Source organism: Bos mutus, chromosome 8 (assembly GCF_027580195.1).
Source record: "Bos mutus isolate GX-2022 chromosome 8, NWIPB_WYAK_1.1, whole genome shotgun sequence".
NCBI classification, from domain to species: domain Eukaryota; kingdom Metazoa; phylum Chordata; class Mammalia; order Artiodactyla; family Bovidae; genus Bos; species Bos mutus.
This window is the reverse complement of record NC_091624.1, coordinates 17766612-17787828: the sequence shown is the minus strand read 5'-3', so window position 1 is coordinate 17787828 and position 21217 is coordinate 17766612. Positions and strand designations below refer to the sequence as shown.

At 37.5% G+C, this 21217-nt stretch overlaps 1 protein-coding gene across 4 annotated transcripts in view; it reads left to right on the top strand.

The window, feature by feature from the left end:
- The window catches only part of SLC44A1 (solute carrier family 44 member 1), a 231099-nt gene that overhangs the window by 150184 nt on the left and 59698 nt on the right, over nucleotides 1-21217 (top strand). For all 4 annotated transcript variants that reach the window (XM_070375176.1, XM_070375175.1, XM_070375177.1 and 1 more), the window contains exons 12-13: nucleotides 425-508; nucleotides 14505-14642. In XM_070375176.1, the coding sequence (XP_070231277.1) occupies nucleotides 425-508; nucleotides 14505-14642 (222 nt within the window). The remainder of the gene's footprint in view (nucleotides 1-424; nucleotides 509-14504; nucleotides 14643-21217) is intronic.

Here is a 21217-nt window from a genome sequence, read left to right as displayed (position 1 = left end):
TGCTGCTAAGTCACTTCAGTCATGTCGCATTTCTGCATAGCTTAGCTCAAATGCCCCCTCTTCCTAGAAACCTCCCCTGAGTCCTCTAACCTCCCAAGTGGCATCTTCTCTCTCTCTTCTCCACTTTCATGGCACTAGGATCCTATCATTCTGACTCTAACCTTTGTTACGTTTAATGCTTTTAACTTCTTTGTTGGTCTTATATACTCTATCTTATATGCAATAGGTACTAAGTAAATGTTGAAGTGAACTGATTAAAAATAATTCAACCATTGCATTTTGAGGGAAAAAAGGATGAGTATGGAGGCCTTAAAGCATGGGTTGTGATTTTTCTTAATTTTTACTTTTCTAAAATTTATAATATGCTACCTGGTATGATTTGATTCTTTGGTCTTTAATTATTTTCATTATTCATTCTTTCCAGGAAAATGCTTGTGCTCGATGTGTGCTGAAATCTTGCATTTGTTGCCTTTGGTGTCTTGAAAAGTGCCTAAATTATTTAAATCAGGTAAAAGATTTTAAAAATACATCTAACACTCACTTTCAAAGACAGGTTCATTGTTTCTTCTTTCAAGATAAAGTTTTTGAGTTTAATTGAAAAATGTTTTTTTCTCATGGTGTTGTACATTGTGCCTTGATCAAGTATAACTATTTTAATCATATTCTTATTTTGAAACATAATATATATTCTTCCCAAAGCTTATTATTGCAGGAGACCCCAGTTTAATTCCTGGGTCAGGAAGATCCCCTGGAGAAGGGATAGGCTACCCACTCCAGTATTCTGGCCTGGAGAATTCCATGGACTGTATAGTCCATGGGGTCACAAAGAGTTGAACACAACTGAGCGAAATTAATTGTAATACATGGATAAATTTCCTTAGAGTCCATCTTTCAGGAAAATCATTTATCTTTTATCCCTTAATTTACATTTTATCTTTGATTTTCCCTGAGAATCGTGTCTACCCTAGCCATTCTTCTTTAATTCATTTAATGTTGTTTGAAAGCTTTAGTGAAAAGTTGTTGTGACACTTACTCCTTTTTTGCAACTGTTTACTATTGTTCAAAATTAACATGCCGTGGGGTTTTTTTGTTTTTGCTTTATCCAGCTGCTGAAGACTGTGGTACTGGCCTGGAAAATACTAGCAATGAAAGTGCTATTCCTAAGGTCAAATGGAGAGATTGATACTTATGGAGTAACAGTTCACAGAGGAGTGGCTTGGTCCTCTGTCTTTCTGTATCTGAGCATGTAGGACTCTCACTGTGAAACACTCTTTTCATCTTGAGTTGTTTTTCTTAACCACTTTTCTCCAGCCCCTAAAAATCAATTCTAATGTACTGATGCCCTTATCTAATAGACCAAAGATAAAAATTGACTTCCTCACCATTAACCTTTAAGTGATTGAAGAGTAGCATTGCACTGTCCATTCACTCACACGTAGTCAAATGGAGAGAGTCCTGTGGTGATGGTGTTGAGCATGCCTGGAGTCTGCTTTATTGGAGTTCTATGATTAATGTGAAGAAGTAGATTTCACATTTCATTAGCAAAATACATTCCTGTGGTTCATAATACTCTTCGGATGTAAAGTATTGGGAAGGTCATTATTAAAATAATTAGTAACAGCCACAACATTCTACAAAATTATGTTTTTTAAAATTTGGTTTTGGAACAAGTCATCTTCATCAAAAAAGTTGATGGATGCAGTAACGATAATCATCATTACATTTTGTATCCGTCACTAAATAGCTTATATTCAGAGAGATGTGCTAACCTCAGCTGTCTGTTTTCGCTTCCCACAGGCACCTTTTGCTCTCACAGTTTCCAAAATGTGCAGAAAATAACTTCCTTCCAATGTCTTACTAGCTCCTATTGGTCTTTAATGATTCTTCCTGAGCACCACCTCCAAGAAACTTTCCCTCATTACCGCAGCTCCTCCTCCGACAGTGCACGATATCAGTTCATACCTCTGTGAAAACACTAGGAGCACTGTATGAGAGTTGTCTGTTTACTTCTTCTCCTCCTTTAGATTTTTAGCTCCTTAAAGACAGGATCTTATTTTTGTCTCTGCAGGAACTGCCATAGTGCCTAGTATACAATAGGTGGTCTTTAAATGTTTTTTGAATGAATGATTAGTCACCAAATATTTGGACTAAAAAAGATTAAGAGAATGATGTGAAACTGTAAGGACCTCAAAAAGGAGAAGTGCTGAAGGAAGGAAACAAATCACATGATATCAAGATGGTAACCAGGTGAAAACATATATAAAGTTTTCAGCTCATTCCAAGCTAAACAGTAGTCAGCAAGTTAGTCCTAATAGTCCTGTGATGTATATCCAAACTACAAGTTGGTGTTTCTTGTACAAGTTTTGTGCATTTTGCATCTTCAAGAGGTAGGCATGATGCTTGAAGATTCAAGGAAAGCATTGACATAGTAGCAAACCAATTATGGGAGTGAAGGTTTAGGGAGAGTGATTCTAAACTCATACTTGGAATATGAAGTATTCCAATGTGGAGACTGGTTACCATTGGAGCGTCATGTCTCTTGTTTTCATAGAAATGTTGAGATGAGGTCAACATATTAAAAATATTAGAATACTTCTTGCCATGACAGATTAATTTTAAGCATAAGTACCAGTTGCCAGTGGAATTTTTTAACCCTTGTTCCTGTGAAATATTTCAGAGCAGGATGGGCACCCATCTGTTTGAAGTACTTAACATGATGGGGATCATGGTGGTACTGAATCAATGAGCTCCAGAGACTTTTCTAAAATTTGAGAAAGCAGGGTATAAGTGTATGATCTGCTAATGTAAGAAAAGACACTTAAATACTATCACATGCAGTCAGCAGGTATAACCTTAGTGCTCTGCTACAGGTGTGAAGCCACAGTAGAAAGAGCCCAGATGTTGAAGATGTGTTTCCTTCCCTAGCAAGCTCGGTGAAACCTCTGAGTCTCAGTTTCCTTCTTCAGTAAGTGGAAAAAATATACCTGTCCTCATAGGCTTTAGGTTAGGGTGAAATATAATGCAGATAAGTCAACTCTTACGGTGTCTAGCTTTTGGTAGACACCTAGTAAGTGTTATTATCACTCTTTCCCTACCCCATTTTATTTATTTATAAAGAACTCGCTGTGTTTTACTCTAAGATAACAGAGCTGTGACAAAGAATTCAAAAGGTAGTTCTATAATGTGTCTTTTCTCTGACAGTAAATGTACTATAAAATACTGAAGAGTTTGGAAAACCAAAACAAGAAAAAAACATCACCCATGATCTCACCGTCTAACATAACACTTTTGTTACCAGCAAAATGGCAACTTAGTCCTGGACCTCCCGAAGGAAAGAATTCAATCAAAAGATATAGAACACTTTTAAGCAGCAGAAGTTTTATTAAGCAAAGCGAAAGTACACTCCCAAGAGAAAAAAGGAGAGTGAGCTGTGTGGAAACTAGAAGCAGCCCTCCAGCTGGGGATAGGGTTGGTTTTTCAAAGTAGCGGCAAGTCCCTCCCTATGTCCTGCATCATTTGACATGTTGATTGTCAGTTTTAGGTTATATAACTTTTCTCCTTGTGTGCAAGCACTTACCCACAAGCACCCAAGCAAAACCCATGCAGGGGTAGGGCGATGGGGTGGGGAACCGGGACAAACCTGCAATACTAGTTTATTACAAATACAGAATAATGAACCCCAGGTTACACTGAGTCACCTTTTAGGGTTTTAGGGCTTGGTGTGCCTGCGCCAACATGTGATGGAAGGCTTTATCTTATTTAGGCCTGATAAGTCTGGAAATTTAACTGTCTTGACCACAATTAAGGGAGGATCTCTGGGCATGTTCTGATCACCAGTGTCCGGGTCAGAGAGGGAAAGATGGCCCCATCCAGGATGGAGCAGGGACCCACTTGTGTCTGACTAACTACTTAACACTTTCATTAATATACTTAATAATAGCTTTGAGAATAAGTTTGCAGTGTTTTACTTCAATTAATGTCTGATAAGCTCTGAACCTCATATGTAAAGTAGGGCTAACAGTAGTGTTTACATTGCCTGTTACCATGAGTATGAAGAGAGTCTGCGGTGCTCTGAGCATGGGCTTAGACACAGCAAGTCTTCAGTGAGTGGAGAATCTTATTCTGTAGTAATGCCCACAGTTAACTTCTTTTATATTTTTATAATGTACATCAATTTTTATCACCGACACAGTGGACATGGGTTTGGGTGGACTCCGGGAGTTGGTGATGGACAGGGAGGCCTGGAGTGCTGCAGTTCATGAGGTCGCAAAGAGTCGGACACGACTGAGCGGCTGAACTGAACTGAACTGAATTTTTATTTTCTCTTGTCAAGTCTGTTTAACTTTTCCTTCGTGGTTTCTCTCTTGGCTTTTCTACTTAGAAAAGTTTTTCCCACTCGAATATCAAATAATTATTCTACCTTTTTTTCTTGTAGTCCTTTAGAGGTTTCCCTTCTTTGAAAAAAGTTTATCTGGGATTCAATCCGTTGTTCCAGGACCAATTAATGATTAATCTATCCTTTCTTCTGCAGTGAAATGTCAATTCAATCATGTATTAAATTCTTATATATTGTACTTAAGTCTATCTTTGGGCTTTTTTTTCTATACCGTTGATTTGTCTATTCTTCTACCAGTACTGAGTTTTTGTTTGGTTTGGTTTGGGTTTTTGTGTTTATTTGTTTTTAATTTTTTTTGAAATATAGTTGATGTGCAGTATTATATAAGTTACATGAATATAGTACTGGAATATTTCTTATAGCTTCATTATATATCTCAGATGTCCTGTGGGGCAAATCTCTTGCATTCTTATTTTTCAAAAACTTCTTATATAATCACCTGTCTATTCTCTGAGGTTATCTTTATTCAATGGAGTACAGTGAAATAATAATACCAATTACAATGCCAGCTATCATTTCCTGAGCACTTATCATGTGCCAGGCACTGTGGCTCACATTTCACATGCAGAGTCTCTCATTTGGAGTTTGGGTTTTTGTAATAGTCTTTGGAAATGGTTAACAATGAGTCGGTTAATGTCACTTTACATCATTTTCCTCCTGTATGCCAACGTCCAACCTGAGATATCTCCCTGGCAGTCCAGTGATTAAGAATCTACTTTGCAGTGCAGAGGAGGTGGGTTGGATCCCGGGGGACTAAGATCCCACATTCCGCAGAGCAACTAATCCTATGCACCACAACTATTGAACCTGGACACCACAACTAGAGATTCAGTGCGCTACAGTGAAACGTCTGTGACACAGCAAAGATCCCGCGTGCTGCAACTAAGACCCGACACAGCCAAGACAGATACATACATTTTTTTAAAAAAAGAAAACTTGCAACTTGAAGTTAAAAGCCTTGAGTGGAACCGGACAACATAAACCCCTGAAGGGCCACTTGAGGTTCATTACATCCTTCACGTGACTGAGTGCAGCAGCCAGGGTCCAGAGCTATAGGGAGCAGTAGAGAGTGGTCAACTGCAGAGCTCATGTTCCATCCAAAGAAGGCTGTCACCACTTAGCTCTAATATACCTTTGCCATGTGAGAATTTATAGACAGTTTCTAACCCTTCAGTTTTATAAGAGAAGCCAGAATTCTGGATGTTTGCATTTTATCTTTTGCTATTAAAATGTTTACAACTAATAAAAAAAGAATAATTCTGAGTGACCAGAGCAAACATTGTATAGTCTTTGGGCCACATATCATCAGTTGTCTATAGGCTACCAGTTGGTTGCCACTGCTGTAGAGAATACAGAGGATAATAGAGAGGAGTGTTGACATGGAAGTGGGGTAGACCAGAGTCATTGTGCAGCACGATATGAAATTCCATAGTCCACAGCTATGTGCCAAGCAGTGTGGAAAATACAGCTGGCTTCAAAAAAGAGCTTTATGAATGGATAAAGATGTGGTGTGTGTGTATACATATACACACACACACAATGGAACATTTCTCAACTATAAAAAAAAGATGAAATAATGCCATTTGAAGCAACATGAATGGACCTAGAGGTTGTCATGATAAGTGAAGTAAGCCAGACAGAGAAAGGCAAATATTATATAGTATTGTTTGTATGTAGAATCTTAAGCAAATATAAGTGAATTTTTAATGATACAAATGAACTTTTATACAAATCAGAAATAGACCCACAGACATGGAAAACAAACTTGGTTACCAAAGGGGAGAGAGGGGGAGAGAGAAAATGGAAGTTTGGGGTTAAAGCACACTACTATATATAAAATAGGTGAGCAACAAGGACCTACTGTATAGCACAGAGAACTATACTTGATATTTTGTAATAACCTAAAAGGGAAAAGACTCTGAAAAAGAATATATATATATATGAATCACTTTGCTGTACACCTGAAACTAACACAGTATTGTAAATCAACTATACTTCAATTTAAATAAAAAGAGCTTTAGATTTTTCAAAATAGGCCATTAAATATATATAGCATAGGTGCTAGAGTTCTGCAGATAAACAGAGTGAACCGTGACCCGCTTTTTGTTTCTGCACGTGCTTATCTGGATGTGACAGGAAAGTAACTGTACATCTAATGGAACAGTATAAAATTCGCTTTAAGTAGAAGGATTGTTCCAACTAGAATCTGTGTCTTTGGGGCATTGAATTACTCAGGTCTTGGTTTACTTGGACATTATTTGAAGATAGTACATTTAACACTGGAGGGCATCTGTTCTCCAGCTGATAAACCCCTAAGATTATAAAGCTTTTCTCTACATAGTATAAGTGGGAGTTATTTTTTTGAGCACCTACTTAAATCCCTGATAGTACACTAAGCACTTTATATATGTTATCACTTTCTCCAACTCTGTAAGGAAGGTGCATTTCCTCTATTTTATACATGAAAACATTGAGTCTGGTACCTTGTAGCAGATCACATGATCTACTTCGTGTTTCAAATTGAAGTTTCAAATCTAAGTTTGCCTGGATCGTGCCATGACTACACACTGCTTCCTACAGTTGACCCTAGAACAACAGCTTTAGATCGTGTGGGTCCATCAGAGATGAACTTCTCACCCTGGCAAGAGGGATTTAATCGAAAGGGAGGAGGAGTGAGGCGAATGATGGGGAGTGGGAGGCATGCGCATTAATCCAGGGAAGGGGCAGGGCTTTTTCAAGGGAGTGGGGTGCTACCCCTTTTTATCTTGTTTTGGTCATTAATATATGGTATTGGCCACCAGTGGGTGTATTGTTTAATATGTGAATTTATTAAACAATACATTTTAAATTAATATGTGAATGTATTAAACAATACATTTTTTTATGATGAAAAAATTATGGGGGTCCACTTATATGGGAATTTTTAAAAATAAATACTACATACTCTAGTACAACAGAGTCCACTGGTGATTGACTCCATGGCTGCAAGAACCATAGATAACAGAGACTATAAAGTTAGTCTTGGAGAAGGAAATGGCAACCCACTCCAGTATTCTTGCCTGGAAAATCCCATGGATGGAGGAGCCTAGTAGGTTGCAGTCCATGGGGTTGCAAAGAGTCAGACATGGCTGAGCGACTTCACTTTTTTTTTTATAAGGTTAGTCTAAGTGGTTGGCAGAAAGTTCAGAGAACACTTATTAGCCACAAAGGACTCAGAACGTCTTAAGAACCCTGGCATGAATCCTTTAGACTAAGAGCTGTAGGAGAGGGAAGTGACAACTGTCCGAAAGAGTTGGCACCCCGACCCCTGTGTTGTTCAAGGTCAAATGTATACATGCTTTTGTACAACTTAAAGAAAAGTAATTGTTACAGAAAATATTCAAGCTTTCTGATATAAATTGCTGACAGCAGCTTTCTGCTGAAACTGTTTCCTGTTTTAAACTAAGACAAGTGGTAATTTTTATGCAGTCTATTTAAGTTAAGATTTACAACATATTTTTAATTCTGTCCCTTAAAAAGTTGGAGTATTTAGAACCAAACTGAGTGAAATATATGGTATCAATCGGACTTTGTGCTTCCTCCATCCCTCACTCAAAATGCAAAAGGGATCATTTGGATTACTGTTGCCCCTATTTAATGTATGATGGTCCACATGTAGAGATGTACTCATCTGTTCCCCTTTTCCTACCGTTGCTATCTAGCTTGCCGTATTAAGTGGGTTATTATGTTAAGATTTTAAACTTTAAGAGAATTTCTAGGTCCTTAAATGAAGAAAAGAAAGAAGGTGTGAAAGTATAGAATCTGTGCTCTGGGACCTATGGCCAGACAGGCCTGGGGACCAGTACTTTTTCACTATAACCTTTCACACAAAAGTACACACACCAGGGACCGCTTGGGCTAATAGGCATCCTTTTATAAGGATTTCTGGATGGTGATCATCTTTCATGTTGCTTCTGAGAATTGAGTCCTGCCAGTGAGACTTAAAGAATTGAGTCTTTAAGCCTGTGTCCTGCCTGAGCAGATGTTGGGCACAGGCTAAATGTTAATCATTGATGACTCTCTGTGGGCAATTTAGCTGAATGTCAGGAAGGCAGTCTAGGAAGAAGGTGAGTGGGCTCTAAAAATCTCAACTAAGTCATCAGCAAAAAGCTCAGAGAATGCTTATTAACCACAAAGGACTCAGAATTTCTTGAGAACCCTGGTGTGAATCCTTTAGACTAAGAGATATAGAAGGAGAGGGAAATTTCAATGGCCTGCTATGATCTTTAGCACATTTTTCTTCCAAAAGAGATCATCTTGACCTTTGTGTATCACATGCAGCTCATCTTCTTGCCTTGGGAGTAGGAAAAAGTTTATAAAATACCTACTTTTTTCAGTTAGGTTAACTATAAAAGAGTTGCATAGATCTGTAGGAATATTGCCAAGAAGGCTGAATTTCTATGAGCACATCCAACCCCGGAACCAAGGAATGGAGAAAAGAAATCACTGCTGCCTCCTTTCATGTCTACAAATAGCCTTTTGCTTTAAAAGTAGATCAAATGGGTGGAGATGGTTGGAGGAGGGAGAAAAGAAGCAGCAGAGGAAGAAGAATAATTCTTAAGTAAAGTGAAGCTCTCAAAATTAATGAGAGCAGCAAAAAAACACTTTTGTTGTTTAGTTAGGAAACATTGGGCCTGCTCTTAGACTCAGCTGGCCTGATGATAACAGAAGAGAGAGATTGGAGATATGTGGATCCTCTCAGTCCTGCCTCTTCTTTCAAGGAAAGTTATGTTCAAACTGAAAAGGGGAGTACAACATAGTTAAGCATTGTTGGTCTTCATTTAAGGGGTGAGATTTAAGACAACACCCAGTTGTTTTAAATGGGTTATCCAGTATCCTTGATTCTAGGCATTATAATGATGCTTTTTTACATCAACATTAATTATGTGTGTGTGTGTGTGTGTGTACATACATAGATAGTATATGTGTAGTTAATATGGTAGGGTATTTTACCCTACTGACTTATTAGAAAAGTCCCTGATACTGGGAAAGATTGATGGTAGGAGGAGAAGGGGATGACAGAGGATAAGATGGTTGGATGGCATCACCAACTCAATGGACATGAGTTTGAACAAGCTTCAGAAAATAGTGCAGGACAGGGAAGCCTGGCATGCTGCAATCCATGGGGTCACCAAAGAGTCAGACACGACTGAGCGAATGAACAACAGCACAATATATTACTATCTTGTGCTCACAGCTCTTATCTCAAAAGCTAATATATACAATATTTTAAGGAAATCATACTATTAAGTTGTCCTGGTACCACTCATCTGCTGCTTGCCCACTTTATGCTGTCATTGGCCAGTGCTTCCTATCAGTTAAAAGACAGCAGGCACCAAAGAGTTAACTATCTAACTGCAGTGGTTCACATTTCCTAGTCTTCTATAAAACTTCTTTTGAAACATTTTGTGAATAGCCTCATAACATCAAAATAAACTGTGCTTTTGATCTTATGTAACAGTAAGTCGGCTAAAAAATGATACAGAACTTTCCAAGCCTGATCTATTCTCAAGGAACCCAGAGTAGTTCCAAATTCTCACCAGTTCCATACTCACCTAAAAAATGAACTACAATAACAAACAAACCCAAAACAAAACAAATAAAAACAACCAAACAAGCCCCATTAATAATTTATTTTAGGGCAGAGTTTTCAAACTGCTACCTGTGGGCTAAATATGTACTTCAGTACATAAGTTTTATTGGAACACAGCTATGTTCATTAATTTACAAACTGTTTTGGCTGTTTTACATTATGATGGCAGAACTGAGCAATTGTGGCAGAGACTATATGGTCTACAAAGCCAAAAATATTCACTATCTGGTCTTTTACCAAAAAAACTTTGTTGCCCCTCCTCTAGAGTAACGTTAAGAATCAACACCAACCTCACTTACAGTCTAGAGAACCCACCTTCTCAGCCTTTTTGAAACACAAACCACATATGCTCATTTCCAATTTCAGTTCAGTTCAGTCGCTCAGTTGTGTCCAACTCTTTGCAACCCCATAGACTGCAGTACACCAGGCTTCCCTGTCCATCACCAATTCCCAGAGCTTACTCAAACTCATGTCCATCGAGTCGGTGATGCCATCCAACCATCTCACCCTCTGTCGTCCCCTTCTCCTCCTACCTTCAGTTTTTCCCAGCATCAGGGTCTTCTCCAATAAGTTGGCTCTTCACATCTGGTGGCCAAAGTATTGGAGTTTCAGCTTCAGCATCAGTCCCTCCAATGAATATTCAGGGTTGATTTCCTTTAGGATGGGCTGGTTTGATCTCTTTGCAGTCCAAGGGACTTGCAAGAGTCTTCTCCAACACCACAGTTCAAAACCATCAAGTCTTCGGTGCTCAGCTTGCTTTATAGTCCAACTCTCACATCCATAATGACTACTGGAGAAACCATAGCTTTGACTAGATAGACCTTTGTTGGCAAAGTAATGTCTCTGCTTTTTAATATGCTATTTAGGTTGGTCATAGCTTTTCTCCCAAAGAGCAAGCGTCTCAATTTCATGGCTACAGTCACCGTCTGTAGTGATTTTGGAGCCCCAAAAAATAAAGTCTGTCACTGTTGCCATTGTTTCCCCATCTATTTGCCATGAAAGATGCCATGATCTTAGTTTTTTGAATGTTGAATTTTAAGCCAGCTTTTCACTCTCCTCTTTCACCTTCATCCAGAGGCTCTTGAGTTCCTCTTTACTTTCTGCCATAAGGCTGGTGTCATCTACATGCCTGAGGTTATTGACATTTCTCCCAGCAGTCTTGATTCCAGCTTCTGCTTCATCCAACCCAGCATTTCTCATGATGTACTCTGCATATAAATTAAATAAGCAGGGTGACAATATACAGCCTTGATGTACTCTTTCCCCAATTTGTAACTGGTCCATTGTTCCATGTCTGGTTCTAACTGTTGCTTCTTGACCTGCATACAGATTTCTCAGGAAGTAGGTAAGATGGTCTAGTATTCCCATGTCTTTAAGAATTTTCCACAGTTTGTTGTCATGCACACAGTCAAAGGCTTTTGGGAGAATTTTCAGCATTACTTTGCTAACAAGTGAAATGAATGCAGTTGTACAGTACTTTGAACATTTGGGATTGGAATGAAAACTGACCTTTTCCAGTCCTGTGGTTGCTGTGGAGATTTCCAAATTTGGTGCCAAATTGAGTGCAACACTTAACAGCATCGTCTTTGAGGATTTGAAATAGCTCAGGTGGAATTCCATCGACTCCACTACCTTTGTTTGGAGTGATGCTTCCTAAGGCCCACTTGACTTTGCACTCCAAAATGTCTGGTTCTAGATGAATGATCACACCATTGTGGTTGTGTGGGCCATTAAGATCTTTTTTTTTTATAGTTCTGTGTATTCTTGCCACCTCTTCTTAATATCTTCTGCTTCTGCTAGGTCCATACCATTTCTGTCCTTTATTGTGCCCATCTTTGCATGAGAAGTTCCCTTGATATCTCTAATTTTCTTGAAGCGATCTCTAGTCTTTCCCATCCTATAGTTTTCCTCTATTTCTTTATATTGATCACTGAGGAAGGCTTTCTTATCTCTCCTTGCTATTCTTTGGAACTCTGCATTCAGATGGGTATATCTTTCCTTTTCTCCTGTGCCCTTTGCTTCTCTTCTTTTCTCAGCTATTTGTAAGGCCTCCTCAGATAACCACTTTGCCTTCTTGCATTTTTTCTTTGGGGATCGTTTTGATCGCCACCTCCTGAACAGTATTGCGAACCTCTGTCCATAGTTCTTCAGATCTATATGTATCAGATCTAATCCTTTGAATTTATTTGTCACTTCCACTGCGTAATCATAACAGATTTGATTTAGGTCATACCTAAATGGCCTGGTGGTTTTCCCTACTTTCTTCAATTTAAGTCTGAATTTTGTAATAAGGAGTTCATGATCTGAGCCACAGTCAGCTCCTGGTCTTGTTTTTGCTGACTGTATAGAGCTTCATCTTCATTTGCAAAGAATAGAATACATCTGACTTAGTATTGACCAACTGGTGATGTCCATGTTGTCTCATGTGTTGTTGGAACAGTGTGTTTGCTCTGACCAGTGCGTTCTCTTGGCAAAACTCTGTTAGCCTTTGCTCTGCTTCATTTTGTACTCCAAGGCCAAACTTGCCTGTTACTTCAGGTATATCTTGACTTCCTACTTTTGCATTCCAGTCCACTGTGATGAAAAGGACATCTTTTTTTGGTGTTAGTTCTAGAGAACCTATGTAGGTCTTCATAGAACCATTCAACTTTATCTTCTTTGGCATTAGTGATTGGGGCATAGACTTGGATGGCTTGCCTTGGAAGCGAACCAAGTTCGTTCTGTCATTTTTGAGATTGCACCCAGGTACTGCATTTTGGACTCTATTGTTGACTATGAGGGCTACCTCATACAAGCTATGCCAATCTGTATGAAGACATTTCCTGTATTAAGATCATACTGTGTTTCTCAAAGAGCGCTGTTATTTCCTGCTGTTCCAATACCGAATAAAGTTTATGAACCACAAATAGTGACCTACTCAGTACAGTAGTCTCTCTTTGGCCCTGAAAAGTTCTGCATTTTTAACCAATGAAATTAATCATATAATGGCAAATTAAATTTTTGATGACTCCAACCTCATCTTCATACCCAGTTCGTAATAACTAACGAGCGTACAATTGGAACACTCATAAATTAAAGACTCTCTCTTCTGATCTCAGTGTTTAAAACGTTACAGACAACACAGTGTAAAGTATGCCTTTGTGTTCTGCGTTTTTCCTGCAATTTCATATTTTGGGCTCACCAACAATTTCTTAAGTCAGCAGTAAGCCAAAAATTGCTCAGGACTGTAAGTTTTCAGTACAAAGTCCATATACTTTCCCTTCTTAAGACTCAGACATATTTCATGTTATGTTACTTATTCACATTTTCCAGAAAATGTCAGTTCTATTCTAGAATGTAATGTAGAAAAGAAAAAAAAAAAAAATCAGAGTGACTATTAGTCAAAGAAAACATGGGGAGACAGAAGCAGGTATGATTGGATAAAATATGTCAGCTGGGTTCTGAGTACTACAGGAGAAAAAAAAAACAGCCCAGTCTAGCCCCAACAAGAGCAAGATTGAGAAAGAGGTGGGGGTGGGAAGAAGGGGAGAGATTCTTAGGTATTTATTAGCTTCTGTAACTGAGAAGTACAGAATCTGGCTGGTTCCTAACCATGTAAAGATTGTCACCAAGGGCAGGTACCTGGTTTCTCTCTCTGCTCTGACTTCCATTATGTTGGCGAGACAGGCATGGTCGTTTGTATCCTCACACCTTACATCCAGGTACATGAGAGAGCTCCTCTGTCAGAGCACCTACGGAAGAGAAAGAAAACTTCTTTTTTTCCCAGAAGCCCAAGGGAACATCTTTTACTTTCATTGGCTCTGATTCGTTTATGTACCAATTCCTGAAGCAGTCACTGTGGGTGAAACATGTTGATTGACTTACATCGATCAAAGCTTACCCCCAGAGCTGGAGGTAGTGTCAACCTCACTCAGACTCCAAGAGAATGAGAAAGCATTGTTTTCTCAAACGGGATTTGATGTTCTGCCCCAGGAGGGAGAGGTATAAAATCAGCAACAAAGAGTTGTCTACTGCTAGAACTGTGAGAAGTGACAGCACAGAAGAAAGTGCCAAGGAGGAGGAAATAGATGTTCCCAATATAACAGCACAGCAATCTGGTGCCTTTATATGTGCGTGTAGCTTTTAAAGCATCACTGAAATGCCTAGCGATGAACCCAAAGTATCTTGGAAAGGTTAAATTATGGTTTGATTTACTAAGACGGGGAAGAAGGTAATGAATGTTGGAAAGGTTTATGTGTGTTTTAATAAAAGTCAGTGTTTTTAAAGGACCGAAACTAGGCCATCTGAGTTCTCTTTACCATATCAGGTTTTTTTTTTTTAATGTCTTATATTTCCTTGTGCTTAATCTAAATCTGTACCTCACCAAAGCCATGGGTTTAACTGTGAAATATTTTTGCAAGCTATGCTTTAACTATCCTTGGTTTAAATTGTAAAGATAACATTTACTGATAAAGAATTGTTTTCGTTTTTGTCCAGAATGCATACACAGCCACAGCTATCAACAGCACCAATTTCTGCACCTCAGCGAAGGATGCCTTTGTCATTCTCGTGGAGAATGCTTTGCGAGTAGCTGCCATCAACACAGTGGGGGATTTCATGTTATTCCTAGGCAAGGTAATAAAACCAAGTATATTATCTGAGACATATAGTAAATTTTCATATATGCAATAGTTGTTTTTCAATTTAAAACATATATGAAGCCCACCAAAAACGTAAAAGTCACAAAATATAAAGCAAGCACTTACAGAGCCCTCAATATGTATCAGGCATTTTTCTAAGTACTTTACATGTATTGTGCTCATTTAATCCTCATAACAAATTTGTAATGGAAGTTCTATTATTATCTATTAACTTCACGATACAGATGAGGAATCAGAGGCAAACACAGTTAAGTAATTTTCCCGTGATTCTCCTGACATATTTTGAAATAAGAAACAGTCCATGTGGTGGCTAGGACCACTGCACCTGAAGCCTGGCTGCCTGAATGAAAATCCTGGTCTCACTAGCTGTATGACTTAAGGCAGGGTACATAACCACTCTGTGCCTCTCTTTGTCCATCTGTGAAATTGGTGTCACAATAGTGCCAAACCCCTAGAGTTGTGAGGATTAGGCTAATTAATATGTGTAGAGTACCTAAGATAGTGCCTGAGACATTGTAGGTTCTTGATGAATATTAATGGTCATTGTTAACTATATATAAATCCCTTAAAATAGAACTGTTAGGGAATGAGAGTTAACTGTCCTCAAGCATCTTTTTATTCTATGCTATTAAAATCTGAAAAATATTAGATAACATTATAATTGGGGTTCATTGTATCTATATTTCAAACCATAAAATACTCAGAAAATTTAAGATACTACCACTATAACCTAATAACTTATTTTTATATTTACCTCCCATATTTTTCATAGGCTTATATGTCTATAGTATAACAGTCCTACTATACATACCTATTTGTTCCGCTCTTTTCACTTCATATTCTATTATGTATTTTTTCATTTTGCTTTGATAACCTTAATAATTACTCATTATCATGATGGCCACTGTTCCATCAAATGCTGTTCTCTTACTATTGAGCACTTTTTACTCCAGCCACTGTGCTTTTGAAAGGAAAAGCACATTTTTCCCTCGCAAAGGAAAAGGGAAAACGTATTTGATGTTGAAAGGCATTGATTAGCACTATGTAGGTTTTTTAATTTATTTTTTAATTGGAATATAATTGCTTTACAATGTTGTATTGGTTTCTGCTATAAAATAGTGTGAATCAGCTCTAAGTATACATATATCCCCTCCCTCTGGAGCCTCCCTCCCACCCCTAACCCTCATCCCATAGCACTGTGTAGTTTTTAAGTTCTCAGGCAACAGTCACCTAAGAAGAATTATACAACTGTACAGATAGTTATTTTGTTTTGTAATTAAACATATATTATGACTCCTGGATTTTTGTCATGTTTTTACAATAAGAAACTTTTTATAGTAAGAATGAAATGAGTTAATTCATATTAAGGACTAAATACAGGTCTGACCCTGTTACTAACCATTACTGTTATTTATGTACTATATGAATAACTCAGGGAGACCCCAGACTTTTGGTTTATTTTTTACATATTTATATTTGAGCCCTAGTACCTAAAAAGCAACTTAAAAACATATATAAATATAAATATACAGAGCAATTAAAAAGTTTTTGAAACTTACTGGGTACCAGGCACTGAGGGCAGTGCTTTATGTTTACATTTGGTCCCCCCTCCCTCCACCCTCTAAGGAGAGCTACTACTATTATCTTCATTTTACAGCAAAGGAAACCAAAGTTTAGAGAGCTAAGTAGGTTGTCCAAATTTAGAAAACTCAAATGTGGCAGAGCTGGAGTTCAGATTCAGATCTGTCTGACTTCAAAGTTTTTAATCACTGTGAGCTATAATTGCCTTAACTGACAAAAATTTTGTCCCTGGGCCTTTTTCCCTGAAGCCTTTTGATTCAGTGATTCTGATGATGGTAAACTACTAGAGATAATTCTAAATACAGCATTATTTATAATAGTGACCAAATATAAGCAGTCTACTGCCTAATAATAAAAGTTGGAAGTAATAATCTGCAGACTATTTGCCTATTAAACCTTTTTTTTTTTTTAATTTTTTTGGCCATGCCATGCAATCTTTAAGAGCTAGTTCCCTGGCCAGAGATTGAACCTGTGCCCTCCACAGTGAAAGCACTGTGGTTTTAACCACTGAACCATCAGGGAATTCCCTAATTATGTTTTTTTATTAAGAGTTTATAATATGATTGTGTATAATATGGTAAATGGAAAAGCTGAGTAAAACTACTAGACTATCACAGAACTGTTTAAAAATGTGCATAAGAAAAAAATTAAAATTAGTATCTCAAAATGTTAACAATGATTGCTTTCAGGCATTGAAAACATTTGTGATTCTAAACCCTTCTTCCACTTTACCATGGCAAAGTTTCTGTGCATTTTTTTATAATGGAAAAATATATACATGATAAAATGTAGTGTTTTAAAATTGGCTTTGAGCTTTTCAGCAGCCTGTCTTCCAAGAAGACAGGCTTTTTTTCTTAGGTTTTTTTCTTATGTTTCTCGTAACCTTTTAGTCATTAAACAAGTATAGAGTACCTACTAGTAATGTACCAGGGCCTTTTCTGGATGCTGGTTATAATACTAGTCAATAAAGTGAATTTAAAATCTGGTAGAAAAGACAGTTTTGTATCCCTTTTTTAATTTCATATTATAAGCATTTCTCATTTTATTAAAAATGTCTTAAATGTGATTATACAATTGTATCATTTATTTAACAAAGCCTTTGTTTTTTACTATTGAACTTTCCTCAATTTTTTTTACTATTATAAAGTGTACTATAGTGAAACTTTTGTATACCAATTCTTGCCCACAGTAATACTTATGTCCTAAGGCCAGAATTGTAGAAGTGGAATTAATGAGTTCAAGTACATAATAGGATTTTTGATATGTATTTCCAAGTTGCTTTCCAGCAAAGTATAATTTTGAATAATATATCTAATGTTATTTATAAAAAGACCTAAGACCATGAAAGATAAACAGTTTTTAAACTGACAAATCAAAAAAGGAAAAAGATAAGAGAAAAAAAAAAAAAAAACTTCTGGGTTTCTAACTTACTAAAATGAATTTCTTGTTTTCCTTTTTCTTTTTTTGGTTGTTTTCCTTTTTCAAAAATGTACTTCTGATCACAAAATACAATAAATCTTTTTAAAGAGTTTCTTTTGTTACAGTTAATGAAATTAACTGAAATTAGTGAAATTAATAGCTACTAGTATGCAGAAATAGTTTTTGGTCAGATAGTTCAACTAGATAGATCATAATAAACATAAAAGTGTTAGGAACAGATTATTAGTGCATTCAACAACTTGGATGAATCTTGAGGGAATTATGCTGAGTGAAAATGCCAATCCCAGAAGATTAAGTATTGTATGATTCTATTTATACAACTTTCTTGAAATGACATTATAGAAATGGAGACCATATATGTGGTTGCCAAGTCAGTGATGGGGTTGGGGGGAAGTAGGGAAAGGTATAAAAAATTAAAATGAAGGAGGCTTGTGATGATGGGAATGTTGCTATCTTTACTGTACTGGTGTCAGTATCTAGATTTTGACTTTGTATTCACTACTGTCAATATAATTTGCAAACTGTTATTACTGAAGGGAACTGGATAAATGGTACATGGGGTTTGTTCTGTGTTACTTTTCTACTATTTCACATTAATCCATAATTATTTCAGAATTTAAAATTTAATTTTCAAAACCTTGATTTTAGAAAGAAAACAAAAAATAGTGTCATGGATTTTGTTTCTGTGAAGCCCCAGTGATTTTATGGAATGGTAAATTAGATTTAGAAGAGACCCTAGCTCCTCCAGTTTAGCGGCTTATGACCTATGATTGCTGGCCTATAGGGTCCTCGAAGGTTAAGAATAAAGATGTAGAAGCTATATTTCAACATTTTAAAGTGTAATAGATATTGCATATTTATATTACTTTATGTCTATTTGATAATACTTTTTGTGACACTCCTTATATGTCCTAGTTGACAGTTTAATCTGAGTTCATTCAATTAAAAAATGAAAATATAAATTGTCACTTAAAGGTGCTATTTTATTGGTAAACAAAATCTTTCAAAACATGGGTTTCATGGGAGAAAAGGCATCATAAATCCAAGATTGATGACCAAAAAAAGGGAAGAAACTAAGATTCCCAGCCACTATGTAAAATGCTTTCAGAATGCTTATTTTAACAATTACAGGGCGTATGTCACATTGTATCTCTTTTAAAGATGGATAAATAGGCTCAGAAAAGTTAAATGAACTTGCTTAGTCACAAAACTAAAAACTACTAACTCAGATTCAATCTTACATCTTTCTGACTCCAAAACTAGTATCCTTTCTTCCTGCTTCTCACGTTCTACCCTGATTTGCCAATAATTTATCCTTTATTATAAGATTGTCTAAACTTTTAAAATTACATATCGTATTAAAAATTTTGAGCACACTTCCCCAGTATATTTATTTATTTATGATATATGCATACCTTTTAATAAAAAATAAATTTTTAGCATATGAGAAATATAAATAGAAGTCCCAAGAGATTCTCTTGAATACTCCCTTGGCTATGTGTACTCCACCACGAAGGACACCCACCAGGTATATAGAGCCGTACTACTTGTAGGCTGTGGACTTTCTAAGACTCACTGGGGGTACTTTTAAAATGAATATTGCTGACTTCATCTTAAATCCAATCAATCAGACTCTCTGGGGGCAAGGCTCAAGAATCTGCATTTTATTCACAAACTCCCCGAGTGATTCCTAGCCCACCTGATAATTTGATAACCACTAATTGAACCGTGAACTTCCTGATGTTCAAGCTGGTTTTAGAAAAGGCAGAGGAACCAGAGATCAAATTGCCAACATCCACTAGATCATAGAAAAAGCAAGAGAGTTCCAGAAAAACATCTATTTCTGCTTTATTGACTATGCCAAAGCCTTTGACTGTGTGGATCACAATAAACTGTGGAAAATTCTGAAAGAGATGGGAATACCAGACCACCCAATCTGCCTCTTGAGAAATTTTTATGCAGGTCAGGAAGCAACAGTTAGAACTGGACATGGAACAACAGACTGGTTCCAAATAGGAAAAGGAGTTCGTCAAGGCTGTATATTGTCACCCTGTTTATTTAACTTATATGCAGAGTACATCATGAGAAATGCTGAATTGGAAGAAACACAAGCTGGAATCAAGATTGCCAGGAGAAATACCAATAACCTCAGATACGCAGATGACACCACCCTTATGGCAGAAAGTGAAGAGGAACTCAAAAGCCTCTTGATGAAAGTGAAAGAGGAGAGTGAAAAAGTTGGCTTAAAGCTCAACATTCAGAAAACGAAGATCATGGCATCCCGTCCCACCACTTCATGGGAACTAGATGGGGAAACAGTGGAAACAGTGTCAGACTTTATTTTTTTGGGCTCCAAAATCACTACAGATGGTGACTGCAGCCATGAAATTAAAAGACGCTTACTCCTTGGAAGGAAAGTTATGACCAACCTAGATAGCATATTCAAAAGCAGAGACATTACTTTGCCAACAAAGGTCCGTCTAGTCAAGGCTATGGTTTTTCCAGTGGTCATGTATGGATGTGAGAGTTGGACTGTGAAGAGCGCCGAAGAATTGATGCTTTTGAACTTGGAGAAGACTCTTGAGAGTCCCTTGGACTGCAAGGAGATCCAACCAGTCCATTCTGAAGATCAGCCCTGGGATTTCTTTGGAAGGAACGATGCTAAAGCTGAAACTCCAGTACTTTGGCCACCTCATGCGAAGAGTCGACTCATTGGAAAAGACTCTGATGCTGGAAGGGATTGGGGGCAGGAGGAGAAGGGGACGACAGAGGATGAGATGGCTGGATGGCATCACTGACTCGATGGACGTGAGTCTGAGTGAACTCCGGGAGTTGGTGATGGACAGGGAGGCCTGGCGTGCTGCGATTCATGGGGTCGCAAAGAGTTGGACACGACTGAGCGACTGATCTGATCTGATCTGAATTGTATCCTCTGCTTGAAGGGATGCATGATACCCTTTCATTATACTAGGGAGTAATTCTTACATTTCTTTGACTTTTTAAGCTAAATATCACTGATTTTCATAGTTGTTTCTCATGTGACAGTATTCTACCTCAACAGCTTTTGTCTCAACATCTACTTTGCCTGAACCACATCTTCTGCCTATTATTGACTTTGACATTCAAACGTGGCTTTAACTTTTAGTGTCAAGAGAGAGCATAAAGCAGCTCAGTTCTCCTATAGGGTAGATATAAAAACATTGAAGAAAAGGGTAAGAAATAACTTACTCTAAAATTGAAACAAACAAACAAACAAAAAACTGAAACCAGAAGAGAGAAAAAAAGGGGGGAGGGGGTACTAATTAGCTGTTTGTGGACATTATCCCAGAAATAACTCATCATGAGAGAAGATTCTTAAATGTATTGCCACAAAAATGATGGGAGGGGAGCAGACCCAGCTTTGCTCCCTAACATCATCTGAGAGAGGGATCAATTTGTAGCTTAACCAGTATATCCTCTGATGCATTATAATTCCTGGTTAAGATAATGATGAATGAGAGATGCTTTTGTGTTGACAAATAGTAGGGG